General features: G+C 37.7%; 1 protein-coding gene across 3 annotated transcripts in view; it reads right to left on the bottom strand.

Moving 5' to 3' along the window:
• Positions 1-17273, bottom strand: part of LOC136875809 (RNA-binding protein 48) — a 110084-nt gene that overhangs the window by 45244 nt on the left and 47567 nt on the right. For all 3 annotated transcript variants that reach the window (XM_067149417.2, XM_067149419.2, XM_067149418.2), the window contains exon 3: positions 7434-7761. In XM_067149417.2, coding sequence (XP_067005518.2) covers positions 7434-7761 — 328 coding nt within the window. The remainder of the gene's footprint in view (positions 1-7433; positions 7762-17273) is intronic.

Here is a 17273-nt window from a genome sequence, read left to right as displayed (position 1 = left end):
CACACTGAGGACAATAATCAGCCTCCATAAAACCCACAACTAAATCATTTTCATCATATTTTCTGGTTTTCCTCTCAATAATAGGGATCAGTAGCTCTCTTTTCAGAATGATGAGCTCTTATCTCCACCACGTCTAGAACTAGATGCTTGTCGAGAGGCAGTTGTAGAAGCTGTTTGTCTTAATTTCCCTGTTTTAAGCCACTGATCCATGTCAGACTGAACTCAAAGTAAAAACTAAGCATACTCTTGACCACCAATCCTACAACTAAGCTTGTGCCAGCAATAAAAATCAGAAAGCACCACGAATAAAAACTGTAGCATCAGTAATTGTAAAGCACAGCAAATGATTCATACAGTACAATGCTGTCATTGTAAATTTGAACTTTTAAACTGTTATGAACAGCAGAAGTAGATACATTGTAGTATTTTCTTATAATATTACTTTATATTTTAGATGTTTTTGGAGCCTCCGTGGCTTAGACGGCAGCGCGTCGGCCTCTCACCGCTGGATACCGTGGTTCAAATCCTGGTCACTCCATTTGAGATTTGTGCTGGACAAACCGGAGGCAGGAAAGGATTTTCTCCGGGCACTCCGGTTTTCCCTGTCATCTTTCATTCCAGCAACACTTTTCAATATCATTTCATAGCATTTATCAGTCATTAATAAAATCACTTTGGGAGTGGCGACCCCATCGTACTAATAGCCTACATATGCTTCATTCATTACATCCCTGACCCGGTCAATGACTGGAAAACAGGTTGTAGGTTTTCATTTTAGATGTTTGATAACACTATTAGTACTTTATTCATTCTGTTCTACTTATTTATAGGGTTGCTACAGCCATCTGACTTATTCTGGGTCTTGGATAATGATACCTTTTATATGCAGCACTGACACAGATAGGTCTTATGGCGACGATGGAATACGAAAGACTAGGAGTGGGAAGGAAGCGGCCATGGCCTTACTTAAGGTGAAAATGGGAAACCACAGAAAACCATCTTCACGGCTGCCAACAGTGGGGTTCAAACCCAGTATCTCTGTTTGCAAGTTGACAGCTACGTGTCCTAAACCATGCAGCCACTCGCTCAGGTTTAAGACCAGATGCCCTTCGCAATGCCACATGATTTTTACGTGAATATTCCAACCCAGGACTGACAGGAAATCGAACCTTGGTAGTGGTGATTACTATTTTAAGAGGAAGTACAACTAGGCAACCATCCTCCTCTATATAACACTATCAGAGGAAAAGAACCGAAGGGATCCGACACTTAGAAAAATGAAGATATCGGCCAAAGAAAGACAAGGGCCACAAAGGGCGTGAAAATGAAGGATTCCATAGCCCTCGGAAACCTAATAGCGTCGGGGTCGGAAAAGAAAAAGAGTTGGCTAAGGGAGGTCGGATAGGATAGATGAAAGTAAGGAGCCTACCTCAAGTAAGTGGAAGCAATGCCAGGACTCAGCGAAGGGCCCCATGGTCGCCAATCCATGTTCCAATGCTCAGAGCCCCTGGGGCCCCTTTTAGCCGCTTCTTACGACAGGCAGGGGATACTATGGGTGTTATTCTACCGCCCCACCCACAGGATGTTCGAACCTTGGTAGCTAAGGTAGAAAGTGCTGCTCGTGGTGATGGTGGTGGTATTTCATGTTATTACTGAGAGACATATTAATGTTTTTAGTATACTTTTTTGTTGTATCTCCTGCGTATAAAATACGGTACTTTTTTAATGCTGTTTAGGAGCTCGCAAAGTAGCAGATGATACAGAGCACACTACCTGAAGCAGTACCTCATAGCATGATCCTTCAACTCTCATTGATTCTACCAGGATATGAACTTCAAAATAAAGAAAGGCAGAAAACACTTATCTAAGCATCGCCACGAGGAATATATACACACTAGCAAATGTACCCGTGCTTCGCTATCGTATTCTACATTGTACATGGATATTGAAGTAAATTATTGTACGGAGTGAATAAGATTTTTTTTTAATTGCATGTATTCTTCTTTTTTATTTTCTATTTTTTGCTAGTGGCTTTACGTCACACCGACACAGATAGGTCTTATGGCAACGATGGGATAGGCCTAGGAGTTGGAAGGAAGTGGCCGTTGCCTTAATTAAGGTACAGCCCCAGGATTTGCCTGGTGTGAAAATGGGAAACCATGGAAAACCACCTTCAGGGCTGCCGACAGCGGGATAAATTGCATGTCTCTTAGCGTTATTCAGAAACAGGAGGGGGATGTTCCCATACGTTGTTTCCAATGTAAAGTGCGAGTTGCGGAGTTGTAATGATAACGGCAGGCTGACTTGCCTACTGCCATTCACAACTGAGTAGAGAAGTTTTCATTACAATGGCAGGCCACCTTTCCTACTACCAGACAGATTACAATTGAGGAGATTTTTTTATAATGGCAGGCATCTTCTCTACTGCCAATAAAAATTGAGTTCTGCTGTTATCATTATAATAACAGACCACTATTTTAGATGGGTAAATTTGTTTGTATTGGCAGGCACACTTGCCTACTCCCAAACACAATTGGTGGGGGGAGCTTTGAACAAATTGCATGCAGTCTTGATTTCTGCTAGTCAAATCGAGAAGGAAATTGTTCATTACAATGGTATTCCCTCCTTACTAATGCCAGTTACACAGGGGTTGAAAAAGGATCCCATTCCTACCGCCAGTCAAAGTTGTTGTGGAGAGTAATGGTTATAATAGCAGACGTCCCCCAGCTGGGAGTCACTATCAATTGGTAAAATATCAATTATAATGGCAGACACACCCTTTCTACATTGCTACAAATCAATGAATATATATATATATATATATATATAGATCGATATACGAAGTACAGTTGAACCTGACTTATACGTATATCAAGGAGAAGAGAAAAAACTACTTGTAACTCAGAATTACTTAGAAGTCAGACTTACACAATACATCACATATTTACTGAAACCCCAATGGAATAGACCTACATGTGTAAATCCTTGCAAATATTAAATACATTAAGACAGAAAATATTATTTTGAACTTGGCCCAGCCTTAAAGAAATCAGATAGTTTGGATTGTTTCACTTTTCTTGCATTAAGAGTATAAACCTCCCTTAGCATACTTAATAATGAATTCAGAGCATCTTCACTACAACTTTTCGCACTGATGTAACGCCTACACACTCTGATTGTACTTAACACTTCACTCAGTTCAGGTGTCAAGTTTCAAGCTGTTATCTCCATCTCCAATGTCACCATCGCTTGCAGCTGGTCCATCATCGCCGCGTTGTTGGCATACATCAGCAATAATCTCTTCATCCGGTAGTTCTCCACATACAGCCAGATTGTCATCGAAATGCACAAAAGTATCGAATTCTACACCATCCAGTAGCGTTAGCTCACTGCCAGACAACACTTCATCCCCATAATCATCATTACAGGCAGCCTCTTCTAGTACGACACCAGCTTTGCGGAAACAGTTGCTGATTGTGGAGGATGACACCTGCTTCCAGGCAGCCGAAATAAAGTCCATGGCTTGTAGCAAATTAATGGAGAGAGAGGTTCATTTCCTGCATCACTCCGTGTTATTAAATGTCGAGCCAGCACTTTTCTATAATGCGCTTTGAAATTTGCAATGATGCCCAAATCAAGCGTTTGTAGAACACTGGTACAGTTAGGAGGGAAAAATTCCATTCAGACATTCTCTAGAACAATTTGAGGTGGAAATGCTGCACAAGGACCCATAAGAAGAAGGATCTTCTTATGTTTCTTTTTCATTTTAATGTCCAGTTTTTTCAAGCACTGTTCCATTGGATTCATATTCCTTAGGTTTTGTTTTCGCACCCTTAAAACACCTCGGATTCTCCGATTTTCCTATCACAAGTGGAGGAAGTTTGTCAGATCCATCTGCATTGGTGGCGAGAAGTAGCCAACTGTTACACGAATTTTACTTTTCTACCCTCCATGGCATGAGTCACCTTTTTCAGGTAATGTTTTATTAGGAAGGAGATTGTAGAATAGGCCGGTCTCATCACAGTTGTAGATGTTCGGAGGCTGATCTCTTACGATACCCGGCAGAACCCCTTCTTTCCAGTGTTGCGCCGTGACGACGTCTGCAGATTTGAGTCACTGCAAATTGTTCTCCCTGTGATTCCATGACGATCTTTAAATCCTTGCAACCATCCTGATGGAGCCTTGAATACTCATCATTTTACCTAAATCTAAGTTATCGCCTTTGCCTTCAGCATGTCTCCACTAATTGGTAGAGCTGCGGCCCGCTTTTGCTGGAACCATATGTAAAGTGCTTTCTACAAATCTGCGTACCATCCTTCTTGCTGACGGCTGCGCCTTGCTGGTTTTGAACCTAGTTTTAAGAACTCATCCAAAATAGCGTTTCTTTTACTGATTGACTGTACATTGCGTGGTATAAGCAATCTCTAAGTCTGAAGCGATTTCAGTTTTTGTTTTGTGTGGATTAGGGTCCACTTCTCGCATAACTTTTCCTTTTTCTGTTTTCCATGGCTAATCAAAAGCAACTGAATGACAAAACTACTGTTCAACAGTAAACACCAGATACCTGCATCGTGGACATTTTACTTCTCCAGTGTTCCCACGAAAGAAATTCTCATATTCAAACAAATTTACTGTGTTTTCTTTTGTTTCCGCACCGAAACCGCCCACTTTGCTTATAATGTATCTTAATCTTTGGCGGCGTGTCAAAAACAACGAAGGTAGAGGAGGAGCGAAGGAGACTCGCCTTTGTTAAGCTGCCAGTAAGGGTCAACAATGTCACTCGGCGAAACTCTGTGTTCTGTCTCAGCACCGAAACCCGATCGCTCTACTTCCGCGTACGCCGACAAAGAGGAAACTTCGTAAATACACTAGTTTCTTTTTAAAAAGCACAATTACGCAAAACTCAGTTATATATCACTGGCACTTAATATGTATAAACGGATTACGTATAAATAAGGTTTAACACGCTTTTTAATTATATTTTGCCAGGACCTAAAGGAAATTACGTACAAATACGAATTACGTAGAACAGAGTTACGTATAAAGCAGGTTCAACTGTATATGCATGTTTACAATTTTGCAAAGCTTCATTTACTGAATAACTGCTGCTAAACGATATGTTATGTCGACAAATGAATTGTACTAAAAGACACCTCATTTCGCGGTTTAAATGGCTGGTCTTATGATATTTTCTCCTATCGCATCTATTTATGGGTAAAAGTGAGACAGAAAAGTTGAATAGGGTAAATTTTGATGAGGTTTTCTCACAGTACATAACTCTTGGATACTTATGTGACAGCTGTGGTTCATATATGCATACTGGGTGGACCAATGGTTGTGTAGAATTAGATGATCATATAAGTTATTCAAACTATGAATTATAGTGTACAAATGCAAAATGTACGAACAATCGAGAAACAGAGAAAAATCTAATGTATAAGGAATAGGAATACGACAAAATGTCATACTACCAAAGCTGTAGATCATCCCAAATTGAATCGAGATTGTGCCATTTGTGATACGACTTACCGTTTAGCCACGAAATACCTTGAAATGAAGGTCTGCACAGACATTAAAATTGCCTCAATATTTCGATATATTTCAGGAGTAAAATGTGGAATATTTAAAGATCTTGGAAGCTTTCCGTCGGTTGCGTGCTAAGACAAATAATATTGCAAAATTTCAATATTCTAGCTCGTCTGGCAAATTGTGCTGCAATCTTGCTTTGGGAGGGAAGGTTGGGGGGTAGGACGGGGTAAAAATGAGGACTTTCAGGACACTAAAGCTAACAAATATGCAGATGGTCATTTTACACCTTAAACGGATAACTGTACGAAAATTTCGCCAAAATAGTCAATGTGCAGACATACGGTCATTACTATTTTATTTATATACTGTAGATAAGGAATCTGCTCCATATACAACACTTTTCGGGTCATGACTGCTGGACTTAGGCTGCAAAACCATCCATTAATGATATCTCCCTTATTAATCCTCCTATCAAAAAAATGCACACGAGAAAAGAGTTTTAAAAATGGATTTCCAGTCAAGTTGGTCTTGTATATATTATGGGAGAGTAAAATCACTGTTTTGGTTCCCTATAAACTGCCAGTCCATTCTGGGAATTTGAAATGGTATGGACCTAAAAACCTACCTTTGGACAGGTGGATGATAAATGTGAAGTTTGGTTGAAACATCTCCAGTAGTTTTCAACGCATAAGAAATAAGCTTTACTCACACCTGCTCCTGAGTCCCGTGGAACTAGTACCGAAAAATGGTCCGTTAATGATATCTACCTTATTAATCCTCGTATCAAAAATGATGCACATGAGAAAAAAGCTTTAAAAATTGAGTTCCATTAAGGTAGGTAGATTTCCATTAAGTTTGGTTGTGTATATTTTGTAGGAGTGCAAAATCATGGTTTTGGTTTCACATAAACCCCCAGTCAATTCAGGGATTTAGAAACAATATTGGCCCTAAAACCCAAGTACAGGTGGGTTCTAAACATGAAGTTTGGTAGAAACATATCCAGTAGTTTTCAAGTTATAAGAACTCAGACAAACAAACAGACAAACAAAGTGATAAACAGACACCAAAGCTAAAAAATATGCAGATGGTCATTACAATTTGTTGGTAGCAGTTGACACCTCTTTCATACATACATGTACCATTCCCAATCTACATACTTGTAGTGTTATAAACTTGAATTAAAAAATATAATGATTTGAGGAAGATGAAAAGAAACCAATACAACATACTTGGTCGGAGGAACAGAAATTACAACAATTGATGAAAATGAAGAACTACTGGGTACAGAAGATAGCTCAACAAATGTTGATTCTGCAGGGTCTTAAGTGACCCATTTGCTCAAATTATATGATGGAGTGATTACCACACAGAGAATGGCAGCAGCAGTCTATTCATTAACTCTCACTAAAACTGGAATGACCAAAGTGTTGTCCTTACATAGTCACATGACCAGATGTTAAATTTCCGTTTACTTACGTAAAATTTCACAGTTCTTGAATATAAATAGGGGATTTATTATTTATAGTTCTTAATGATCTTGCAAAAACATCAGTTGAGTTGGCATGCAATGGTGCAATAACAACGAGCAGTAAATAATTTATATTAATTCATTTTTTCTTTTTCTCCAGTATTTTGCAATCTTGCATTCGTTTCAAGAGAATGGAAAACTTTTAAAGGATTATATATTAACTAAGTTAAAACTGATGCTTCCACTTCAACAACAACAATAGAAGAAGAAGAAGAAGAAGAAGAAGAAGAAGAAGAAGAAGAAGAAGAAGAAGAAGAAGAAGAAGAAGAAGAAGAAGAAGAAGAAGAAGAAGAAGAAGAAGAAGAAGAAGAAGAAGAAGAAGAAGAAGAAGAAGATCAAAGAGCTAAAAGAAAGCATGCTCTAAGGAGATAGCAACCTGTAACATTTCGGCAGCTGGCGAAATGACCCTCGGGTCAATTTCACGAGGAATGCCCTTCCAAATACACTCGGCATTTGCACTTTCCACAGCCAACCGCTCAGCAGTGATGGGCAATGCGGGGTGCTTTTTCTGCCGATGGTACTGCTTGGATGCAACGGAGGTTTTCGGCTCTTCTGTGTTTTGTCCCCTGATTCGTTTTGCAACATCTTTACGGCGTTGAATGAGCTTTGCTCTGGTCTCCTCAACTGATTCCATTTCAGGAGCATAACACACATGTAAGGTTCCACCAAAGAAAGACTTGCCATCCATGTGACGTTTTCCAAATCTGGAAATGAAAAGAATAATGAATATCTATCAAAGAATTTATAACTGTTAGGCTCTCCAGTGTGCTGAAACTAATTTTGATAAATACATTTACAAACTGCCTCAAAAAGAAAACATACAGTGAAAGTATTATACCTGAACAAGAAGCAACAATAATTAAGACATGATATAGGCTTTTGGTCTTATGCCGTGTCAAGAAAATAAGGTGAAATTCTTTACGTTTTGCAGAGAACTTTGCTCTGTGTCATCAGAAGAAAGTCTCAGCTGTTCATGAGAAAGGCTTCTCAAGGAGGTTTGAATTTAGACGTTATAACAGAAGTGGAAGTGGTAAATTCATTCGTCACCAGATGGCTCACCGGACACGATACAGTGCTAGCGTTCGAAGCAGAAGCTAACAGAACCATCAGAATCAGTCTGAGAGGGAGTCGCATAACAACAGGAGTACATACATGTGAAAGTATGACATAGATACAAGACTGGAAAGAAACATCTGGCGATGAAGAACGTACGAATTTGAAAAACACCGAAACAAAATAACAATCGCGAATTGACGGGGTGAACTACCATGTAAATCCTTAATGGCTGGCAACCACGTATTAGTTAATTGATAGCCAGTGTCCCTGTTGAAATTGTTAGGATTTCTACATATTTCCACAGCTTCCCGTATAATCCTGGACCTGTGGTGTCTAGTGTGGGTAAGAGCTCGAGCATCTTGGAACACGACATCATGACCCAACAATAGAGCGTGCTCAGCTATTGCTGATTTGTCTGGCTGGTTGAGATGAATATTTCGTTCATGTTCCTTGATATGAGTACCAATGGACCAGCATGTTTGGCCAATGTATTCCTTGCTGCAAGTACAGGGAATTTCGTATACCCCAGGATGTAACAGTGGGGACAATTTGTCCTTGGTTTTACCCAGACTGTGAGCAATTTTAGTGACAATGCCAAACTCCATTTTTATATTGTGTTTGCGGAAGACCTTGTCAATGAAAGCATCAATGGCAACAATAATTAATCCTAGAACTGGCATCTGTCAAATATTCAACAGTTTGGTCCCTGTTACAGTGGCACTGTCGAATATTCGACATGTTCGTATTTCATTATGTAATTTCATCAATTCTTCAACAGATGTCAGGACAGTCTACCTTTTTTCCTTCTCAATGTCCACAGCAGCCGTGAGTTCAGTTTCCTTGCTATAATTAAAATGAAAATTGAAATTTTTAAATATCAATACATCCTCCTTGGACGCAATTTCAAGGAAATAAATGAGTGCAGTTTTCCGACCATCTGTATGAGCACCGTTGCTGTAGTGTTTGTAAACAAACCCTTCACGGGCTTTGCTTTGTTATTCTATATCATTTTATTTTGTAGATTTCCGTTCAGTGCGAGTTTCTTACTTCTGTATATATCTTGTTATTTGATTGATTATATACATTTTTTGTACAGTGTATGTCTAAATATGGCATCTTCATTATGGAAAATTAGTGAAGAAGTATGGCAAAATTTGTTGGAAGATGAAATTGATGGATCCGACTTTGAGGATAATGAGAACGAACCAACAGATTCCAAGTTGGATTCGGAATGTATACGCTATTACTTCGCATCAAATATCAAGTGATAGTGATGACAAGCCTGATATACCACAACCTATCATAACAACGTGATCTAAGGTCACACCTCCTGATCAAGGGATGCCAAATTTCCTCTAATGTTTTGAAAAATATACCTCTCAAAGAGATGAAGCTTTTGCCAGTGTATTACAGATACATTATTAACAATCTGTATATCTCAGTTTGTTTGTGATATGTTTCAGTTTTGTGCACATATGATCAAAAGTGTTATTGTTATTTCATATTCAAGAATTAGCCTACACTTTTTGAACAGACTGTACATTTTCTTGTCAAAACATTTATGCAATTCATGTCAACAGGACAATCTTCAATGTTTTAGCTTTATGTAGATTTTTTTCATATTTTGTGGATATATTGTATTTTATTTAGACAAGTAAAAGCTGCCACCACAAGATTTACCATAGCCAGTTCTAAACTGCACGGCTCAGATTGTATCAAATCACACTCAAATATTTAGGAACGTATAAATATTTACATTTATTTCAGTTTAAATCCTTAAAATCTCTAGCACAGAGTGGAGAGAAGTTAGTTCATACATTTCTTCATATTTGAGTGTGATTTAATAGAATGTGATGATGTTCTTTCAAGAATAAACATGTCGTTCTACTTTAATTAAGCTGTTTCTTTATCAAGTATAATTCTTCTGTTACCATGTGTTTTCTTTTTTCAGATAGTTTATAAATTAGTTTCTGCATTCTGAAGAACCTAACAGTTAAAAATTAACTGAGTCAAAACTGAAAAAAGATGGCTTCAGAAATCACAAAATATCTATTAAACACTTTGTTACAAAGTTAAACTGAAATCAAATTTAATTATTAAAACTAAATACCATACCAGGTAAATAACCACCCCCATACAGCGCAGTCAATGTCTTTACGCAGAGATTTTTATGCCGCATCAGATCGCCTTTGAACATTGTTCGTGTCTATGCAAAGATCCTGGCATTTTAGTATTTCTAATTAGCTTTCCTATACCTTCTTTATTATGGTTTATTGATATGTACTTTATGTCATCTACTCATGTAAATTTAAAGTATTTCTTGCGTGTTTCTAGTTGAATTCTCTTTAATCGTCTGTTTACAAGTTGCCCTTGACATCACTGCTCCATCTGCCGGTTCACATTCCACTGTGTCACCTGCTGCCTGTCAAGCAGGAATCCAACATTGTTTTCTAAATGTTTCTGATTAGAGGTGTCTCTCCATGCCATCTACTTCACCAACGGCATCTTGGTTTGTCATTGGTTCTTGATGACATAACATAATCCTCTGCATTTTTTTTCTTTTTTTCTTTCTGATTGGCTATATTATTTAAGATCTTTCCTTAGTTATTTATTGAAAATTTTATACAGACATTCCTTTAAGGCTTATGTTTGAATTTTTGAACTTTATTTGTTTTATTTCTGTTTGTTAATTCTAGTCTAGTGTCCTTCATCTGTATATTTTTTTTCACCTCGCCCTTTTGAATATAAGGGGCATTCTTCTCCACTCAAGACGTCTTGTCTGTTTATCACTCGCTGCCGAACTTCTCTACGGACCACTATTTACTCCTTTCAGCATTATGCTGGTCACTTTGAATTTCTACGAGCACCTGTATTTCACACCTTGCTGGAGGCGTTGATGCAAGTGTGATAAACTGATATAACTTGAAAACAATATTCTCTCACCCATGGCTAAATAATGCAAGTATCAACCTCGAATTCTTCTTCTTCTTCTTCTTCTTCTTCTTCTTCTTCTTATTATTATTATTATTATTATTATTATTATTATTATTATTATTATTATTATTATTATTATTATTATGACTTGTAATGTATGGCTATGAAGTGTTTACATCCCTTTAGTATTACTATTATTATTTACATACTTGGATGATCGCATTCTTTGTGAGGTTATGCCATGAAACATGTTCAGTTAATGTAAGAACCTGTATTACCTGTATATATGATGTGTAATACACTACAGTATTGTGAAACACACTGTAACATCCAGAATGACGTATCGTTGACACTAGATGATGGTAGAATATTCTGTACATTATATCAATGTATTAAGCACTCTAGAATTTACGAGAAGCTATTTTGTAACATATCTTTCTAGAAGCCTGGCCAGGCACATATATAAGGAGGTGGTCTTGACTGTAGGGAATTACTGTTTAGTAAGAGTCATGGTTTAACAGGAGTTGTTCTGATCAGACGTGCATCGTACTAACAAGTGTTTGAAGAATGTGAATTGGTTTAGTAAAGTTGGTAGTTGACATGCAGTGGTTGCAGTCTCCATGCACTAAGAATGGTGGTTTGTTGTGACAGCAGTGATTTAGGTTATGCGTATTTAATTTGTAAATAATTGTGAATAAATCCATGTATGCACGTTGACAGCATTTTGTGTGCGTCATTGTGAAAACATCAGCGTATTCTACTTTGCATATGGCATTAGTTGAAGCCATCTTTCCGCTGCCAAGGACCTTACAAACTCTCAAGCCATGAATTCCAATCAATCAATCAATCAATCAATACTGATCTGCATTTAGGGCAGTCACCCAGGTGGCAGATTCCCTATCTGTTGTTTTCCTAGCCTTTTCCTAAATGATTTCAAAGAAATTGGAAATTTATTGAACATCTCCCTTGGTAAGTTATTCCAATCCCTAACTCCCCTTCCTATAAATGAATATTTGCCCCAGTTTGTCCTCTTGTATTCCAACTTTATCTTCATATTGTGATCTTTTCTACTGTTATAAACGCCACTCAAACTTATTCGTCTACTAATGTCATTCCACGCCATCTCTCCGCTGACAGCTCGGAACAAACCACTTATTGTTTGCAAGTAATCAGCTTCATTTTCCGTATCAAATTCTAATCACAGAGACTTAGAGTAATTGAAAATTTTCCACCTTTTGGATACTTTTTATTTGTTTTTTAGCAAATTAATTAATTAATTATAAACAGTACATGTTTCGTTCTCACTTGAAAACATCTTCAGCTGTTTTTAAGCTTAGGTGAATCGCTAAGTTTCTGAGTAAATTATTTTTCAGGTACATTATTTCTCTTAAAAACTATTTGAATACAAATCAAATTAAAATGATGTTAAAACAATGTGGGGGTTAATGGGTTGATAAAATGAGACAGGATGAATACATAGATAGCCTACTTAAAATACTATATCTATTCATTGAATTAGTTGTTAAAAGTTTCAACTCTGTTGCACTAAAAATATCTGTTTGTCTTCCAGTTAAAAGGCTTTTTTTTTAAATGATTGACTTCTTGACATTGTTCTAATTATTGTTGACTGTTCATTTCTTTCACTCCTTCCAGATGAGCTGTTATTTATTTTGAGCTTGCATTATGTGGCATAAATTGAGTCTAATGCGGAACTATGAAGCTGATTGCCGTTCAGTTTTTGAGAAAAGAGCTTCGTCTCAATTTCTGAAATGAAATAAGGAAAATAGGGATTTGTTTTTATAATGAAAAAATGTGTCTTTACATAATAACTTAATGTACAAAATGGTTCCATACCTTACTGTTCTTAAACTCCATTTCTACTGTGACCCTGGAGGGGCTACGTATGAAGCTGGTTTGCGTCTTGTATAATAATGGTGTGTGTGTTCCGTTGTTTGCTCCTCCTTCTGGGGAGGCAAGGCTGCGGAAAGGGTAGGAGGCGTGTCGCTTACTGTCACGGCTTCGGCTTTAGAAGGGGTGGGGAGAGTGAATGTACAAAATGGCGGAGGCTCGTTCTTATTAATTTTTTTACTGTCTGTGTTGTTTCTTTTGCCTAAAGTTTCAAGACTTGATAATATCCCATCAAATATAGGGTTCCTATTGTCAATTGTATCATTCAGGTTATTGTCCTGATTACTTTTCGGTTCTAAATAAATATATAGATTTTCTAATGTATTTAGAAGAGCTCCTTTGTTTATTTTACGTAATATAGTTAAATCCTGCTCTATAGTTGTGAACTGATGTCCGGTTGTACTTATGTGTTGGCCCATCGCGGAAATTTTTTTATGCCTTTCAGCACTGACATGCTCTAAGTATCTTACAGTAAAACTGCGACCTGTTTGCCCGGCATAATATTTTCACATTGATGACACTTCAATTTATAAACTCCTGATTCTGAATGTTTGTTTTTTTCCTAGGGAATTAACACTATTGTCATTAAAGAATTTTTGCTTTGTATTGTTACTGGTTGAATATGCGATCTTATAGTTTTCATTTTTTAAAAACCTTTTAACTGGAAGACAAACAGATAATTTTAGTACAACAGAGTTGAAACTTTTAACAACTATTCCAATGAATTGATATAGTTTTTTAAGTAGGCTATCTATGTATTCATCCTGTCTCATTTCATCAACCCATTAACCCCCACATTGTTTTAACATCATTTTAATTTGATTTGTATTCAAATAGTGTTTAAGAGAAACAATGTACCTGAAAATAATGTACTCAGAAACTTAGCGATTCACCTAAGCATAAAAACAGCTGAAGATGTTCTCAAGTGAGAACGAAACATGAACTGTTTACAATTAATTAATTTGCTAAAACTAAAAAAAAAAATTATCAACAGGATGGAAAATTTTCAATTACTGTAAGTCTCTGTGACATACCACTAAGTCGAGCAGCTCTCCTTCTTTCTCTCAATTCTACCCAGCTCAAACTTTGCAACATTTTTGTAACACTACTCTTTTGTCGGAAATCACCCAGAACTAATCGAGCTGCTTTTCTTTGGATTTTTTCCAGTTCTTGAATCAAGTAATCCTGGTAAGGGTCCCATACACTGGAACCATACTCTAGTTGGGGTCTTACCAGAGACTTATATGCCCTCTCCTTTACATCCTTACTACAACCCCTAAACACCCTCATAACCATGTGCAGAGATCTGAACCCTTTATTTACAACCCCATTTATGTGATTACCCCAATGAAGATCTTTCCTTATATTAACACCTAGATACTTACAATGATCCACAAAAGGAACTTTCATGCCATCAACGCAGTAATTAAAACTGAGAGGACTTTTCCTATTTGTGAAACTCAACAACCTGACTTTTAACCCCGTTTATCAACATACCATTGCCTCCTGTCAGTCTCACAACATTTTCGAGGTCACGTTGCAGTTGCTCACAATCTTGTAAATTATTTATTACTCTGTACAGAATAACATCATCCGCAAAAAGCCCTACCTCTGATTCCACTCCTTTACTCATATCATTTATATATTGTGATAGTACATATATCACACCCTCTCACTGTATGTATAAGTTAGAGATATTATTGCCAGTATTCGATTTTTTATTATTATTATTATTATTATTATTATTATTATTATTATTATTATTATTATTATTATTATTATATCAGTGTTTCATTTGTATGTTTTGTCATTTATATTTATAAGCTGGGAGATCTCCACATATGTAGGTATGAGTAATTTGTTTTGCACGAGGGGAAAAGATTGCTTTAATAACTTTGGTAATTTGGATGAGTCATCTGGCTACCCCAGTGTCTTACAAGATGTATTTGTTGTTGTCGTCGGGAAGTTCTATGAGTCTTGTATATATCCCAGCCTGATGAGATGAGCTTGTTGTTGTACTAGGGAAGTTCGATGACTCATGTAATAAACCCGAGTGTTTGTTTATGTCCTGGCACCAAGGGGAAGTTCAGGGCATGGTCTTGTTAAGAGAATCACTATGGAAGAGAACCACAACTGACACACTGTACGGGATGGAAGTGGTGCTGATACACGGTACTGGAGTGACACGGCTGCAATGGACTGGACTTCAAACGTTCGTGGAGCGTAGTCTTGTTATGTTCGTGGAAAGTGGCTGATTGTGGAGTGCTTGCGCATTAAGTATTGTAGCACTTGTGGCAGCCTGGCATTATATGTTGGTGAAAGCTATCTCAGACTTTCCATAATTTATGTTCAGGATCGATAAGCGTGTGTTACTAAAATGTATATATCTTTACAACAAGTGTTAAAGTCTGTGAACACAGTATTACGAGGTACAGTATCTGTGTGATGTTAGAAGTGCTGATTATGAGAATTGGCAAGTAGTATTGATACAAAGACAGTGAAGGGTATTTATCTACATGTATGTACATTGTTCATCGGACTATCCACAAATGGTAGCTTAGTTCTCGCTTTCGTTTTCCCACGGTTTTCATTATTGTTGTTGTTGTAAATATGGAGTCTTCCAGCAATGTTTTGTGTGTGCATTATATGTATAATTTTGTGCGTTGATGAGGTGCTCATGCACGGATTTTGTTCAGAATATAGTTAGCTATTTTAGAATCAGTGGAGTTATTGACGAACCTAGGTGCAGTTCCTACCTATTTAGTCATTTTCAGGAGGTTACGTAAGCCCTGCAGCAGATGTACCAGTACGCAGCATTATGTACACGCCCTGGGATATAAAGTTTATCATGCTCTATCAAAATTCGAGGGATCCATTCTGGTGAACTCTGGCGCCCATACCACGGACATTTCCATTAAATATTTTATTAATTTATTTAAAGTATTTTATGAAGCTTTTGAGTAACGTTATTTATTTATATACTAGCTGATGTACCCGTGCTTCGCTACGGGATTCTCAGAAAGACTGACTTTGTGGTTTTCCTAACCTGAAATCAACATAGGTCATTACAAAAACGTAAGTATGAATGTAGCAATTAAAAGCAATGCTATCATATACAATACTCGATCAAATGGAAAGCCGCGCGTTTTATCACTTTTTTTTTTTTTTGCTAGGGGCTTTACGTCGCACCGACACAGATAGGTCTTATGGCGACGATGGGACAGGAAAGGCCTAGGAGTTGGAAGGAAGCGGCCGTGGCCTTAATTAAGGTACAGCCCCAGCATTTGCCTGGTGTGAAAATGGGAAACCACGGAAAACCATTTTCAGGGCTGCCGATAGTGGGATTCGAACCTACTATCTCCCAGATGCAAGCTCACAGCCGCGCGCCTCTACGCGCACGGCCAACTCGCCCGGTTTTATCACTTTTAACGAACAGTGCTGCGGTTAGATTGCGGTGCCAATCTAATAGTCCAAAATTCCAGAGCTGGGATGACCTGGCCGCATATTGCCATGAACACTCATCTGCCAGTATTCCGCTAAATATGCACACTGTTCATTCCAATCAGTGCCTCAGAGTAGGGATTGAATAGCCCGAATGCTATGATCCAGTGTGTTACGTACCAGTAATATCAGAAAATTTATAAATCAGGGGAATGGCATGCTAAAGAAGAAAGTTATCTAACTCCTCAGCTACTTCCCATCAATATTCAGACAGGCTGTTACACTCTGTACGACTGGGCGAGTTGACCGTGGGGTTAGCGGTGCGCAGCTGTGAGCTTGCATCCGAGAGATAGTGGATTCGAACCAATTGTCGGCAGCGCTGAAGATGGTATTCCGTGGTTTCCCACTTTCACACCAGTCAAATGCTGGGCCTGTACCTTAATTAAGGCCTAAGGCACTCCTAGCCCTTTCCTATCCCAGCGTCGCCACAAAACCTAATTATGTTCGTGCAACGTAAATCAAATAAAAAATACTCAGTACGCAGCAGTAATCCTGTCTACCGGAGATGAGGGGCAACAGAAGACACAAAACACATCACGACAAACAATGGTAAATGTAATGTTATTGTTGATCAATGTTATGAGCTTTCTATATTGTAGGCCTTCACATTTAGTTTTCTTTCGACTCTGTGATTTGTAAAATATTTTATACCATAAACTGTAGTTTCTTATTCTCCGACTTTACATACCGATTTTCATTAAATACTGTTTACCCATTTTCTCGTTACTCGGCGCTGATATGGACTTAGTAACAAAAATTCAAATTCATGAATATCTTTGTGATCAAACCAGTACGGTAACAATGTATAAGACATGAA

Source organism: Anabrus simplex, chromosome 6 (genome assembly GCF_040414725.1).
Source record: "Anabrus simplex isolate iqAnaSimp1 chromosome 6, ASM4041472v1, whole genome shotgun sequence".
NCBI classification, from domain to species: domain Eukaryota; kingdom Metazoa; phylum Arthropoda; class Insecta; order Orthoptera; family Tettigoniidae; genus Anabrus; species Anabrus simplex.
The sequence above is the reverse complement of the archived record's forward strand: the minus strand, read 5'-3'. Positions and strand labels throughout refer to the sequence as shown.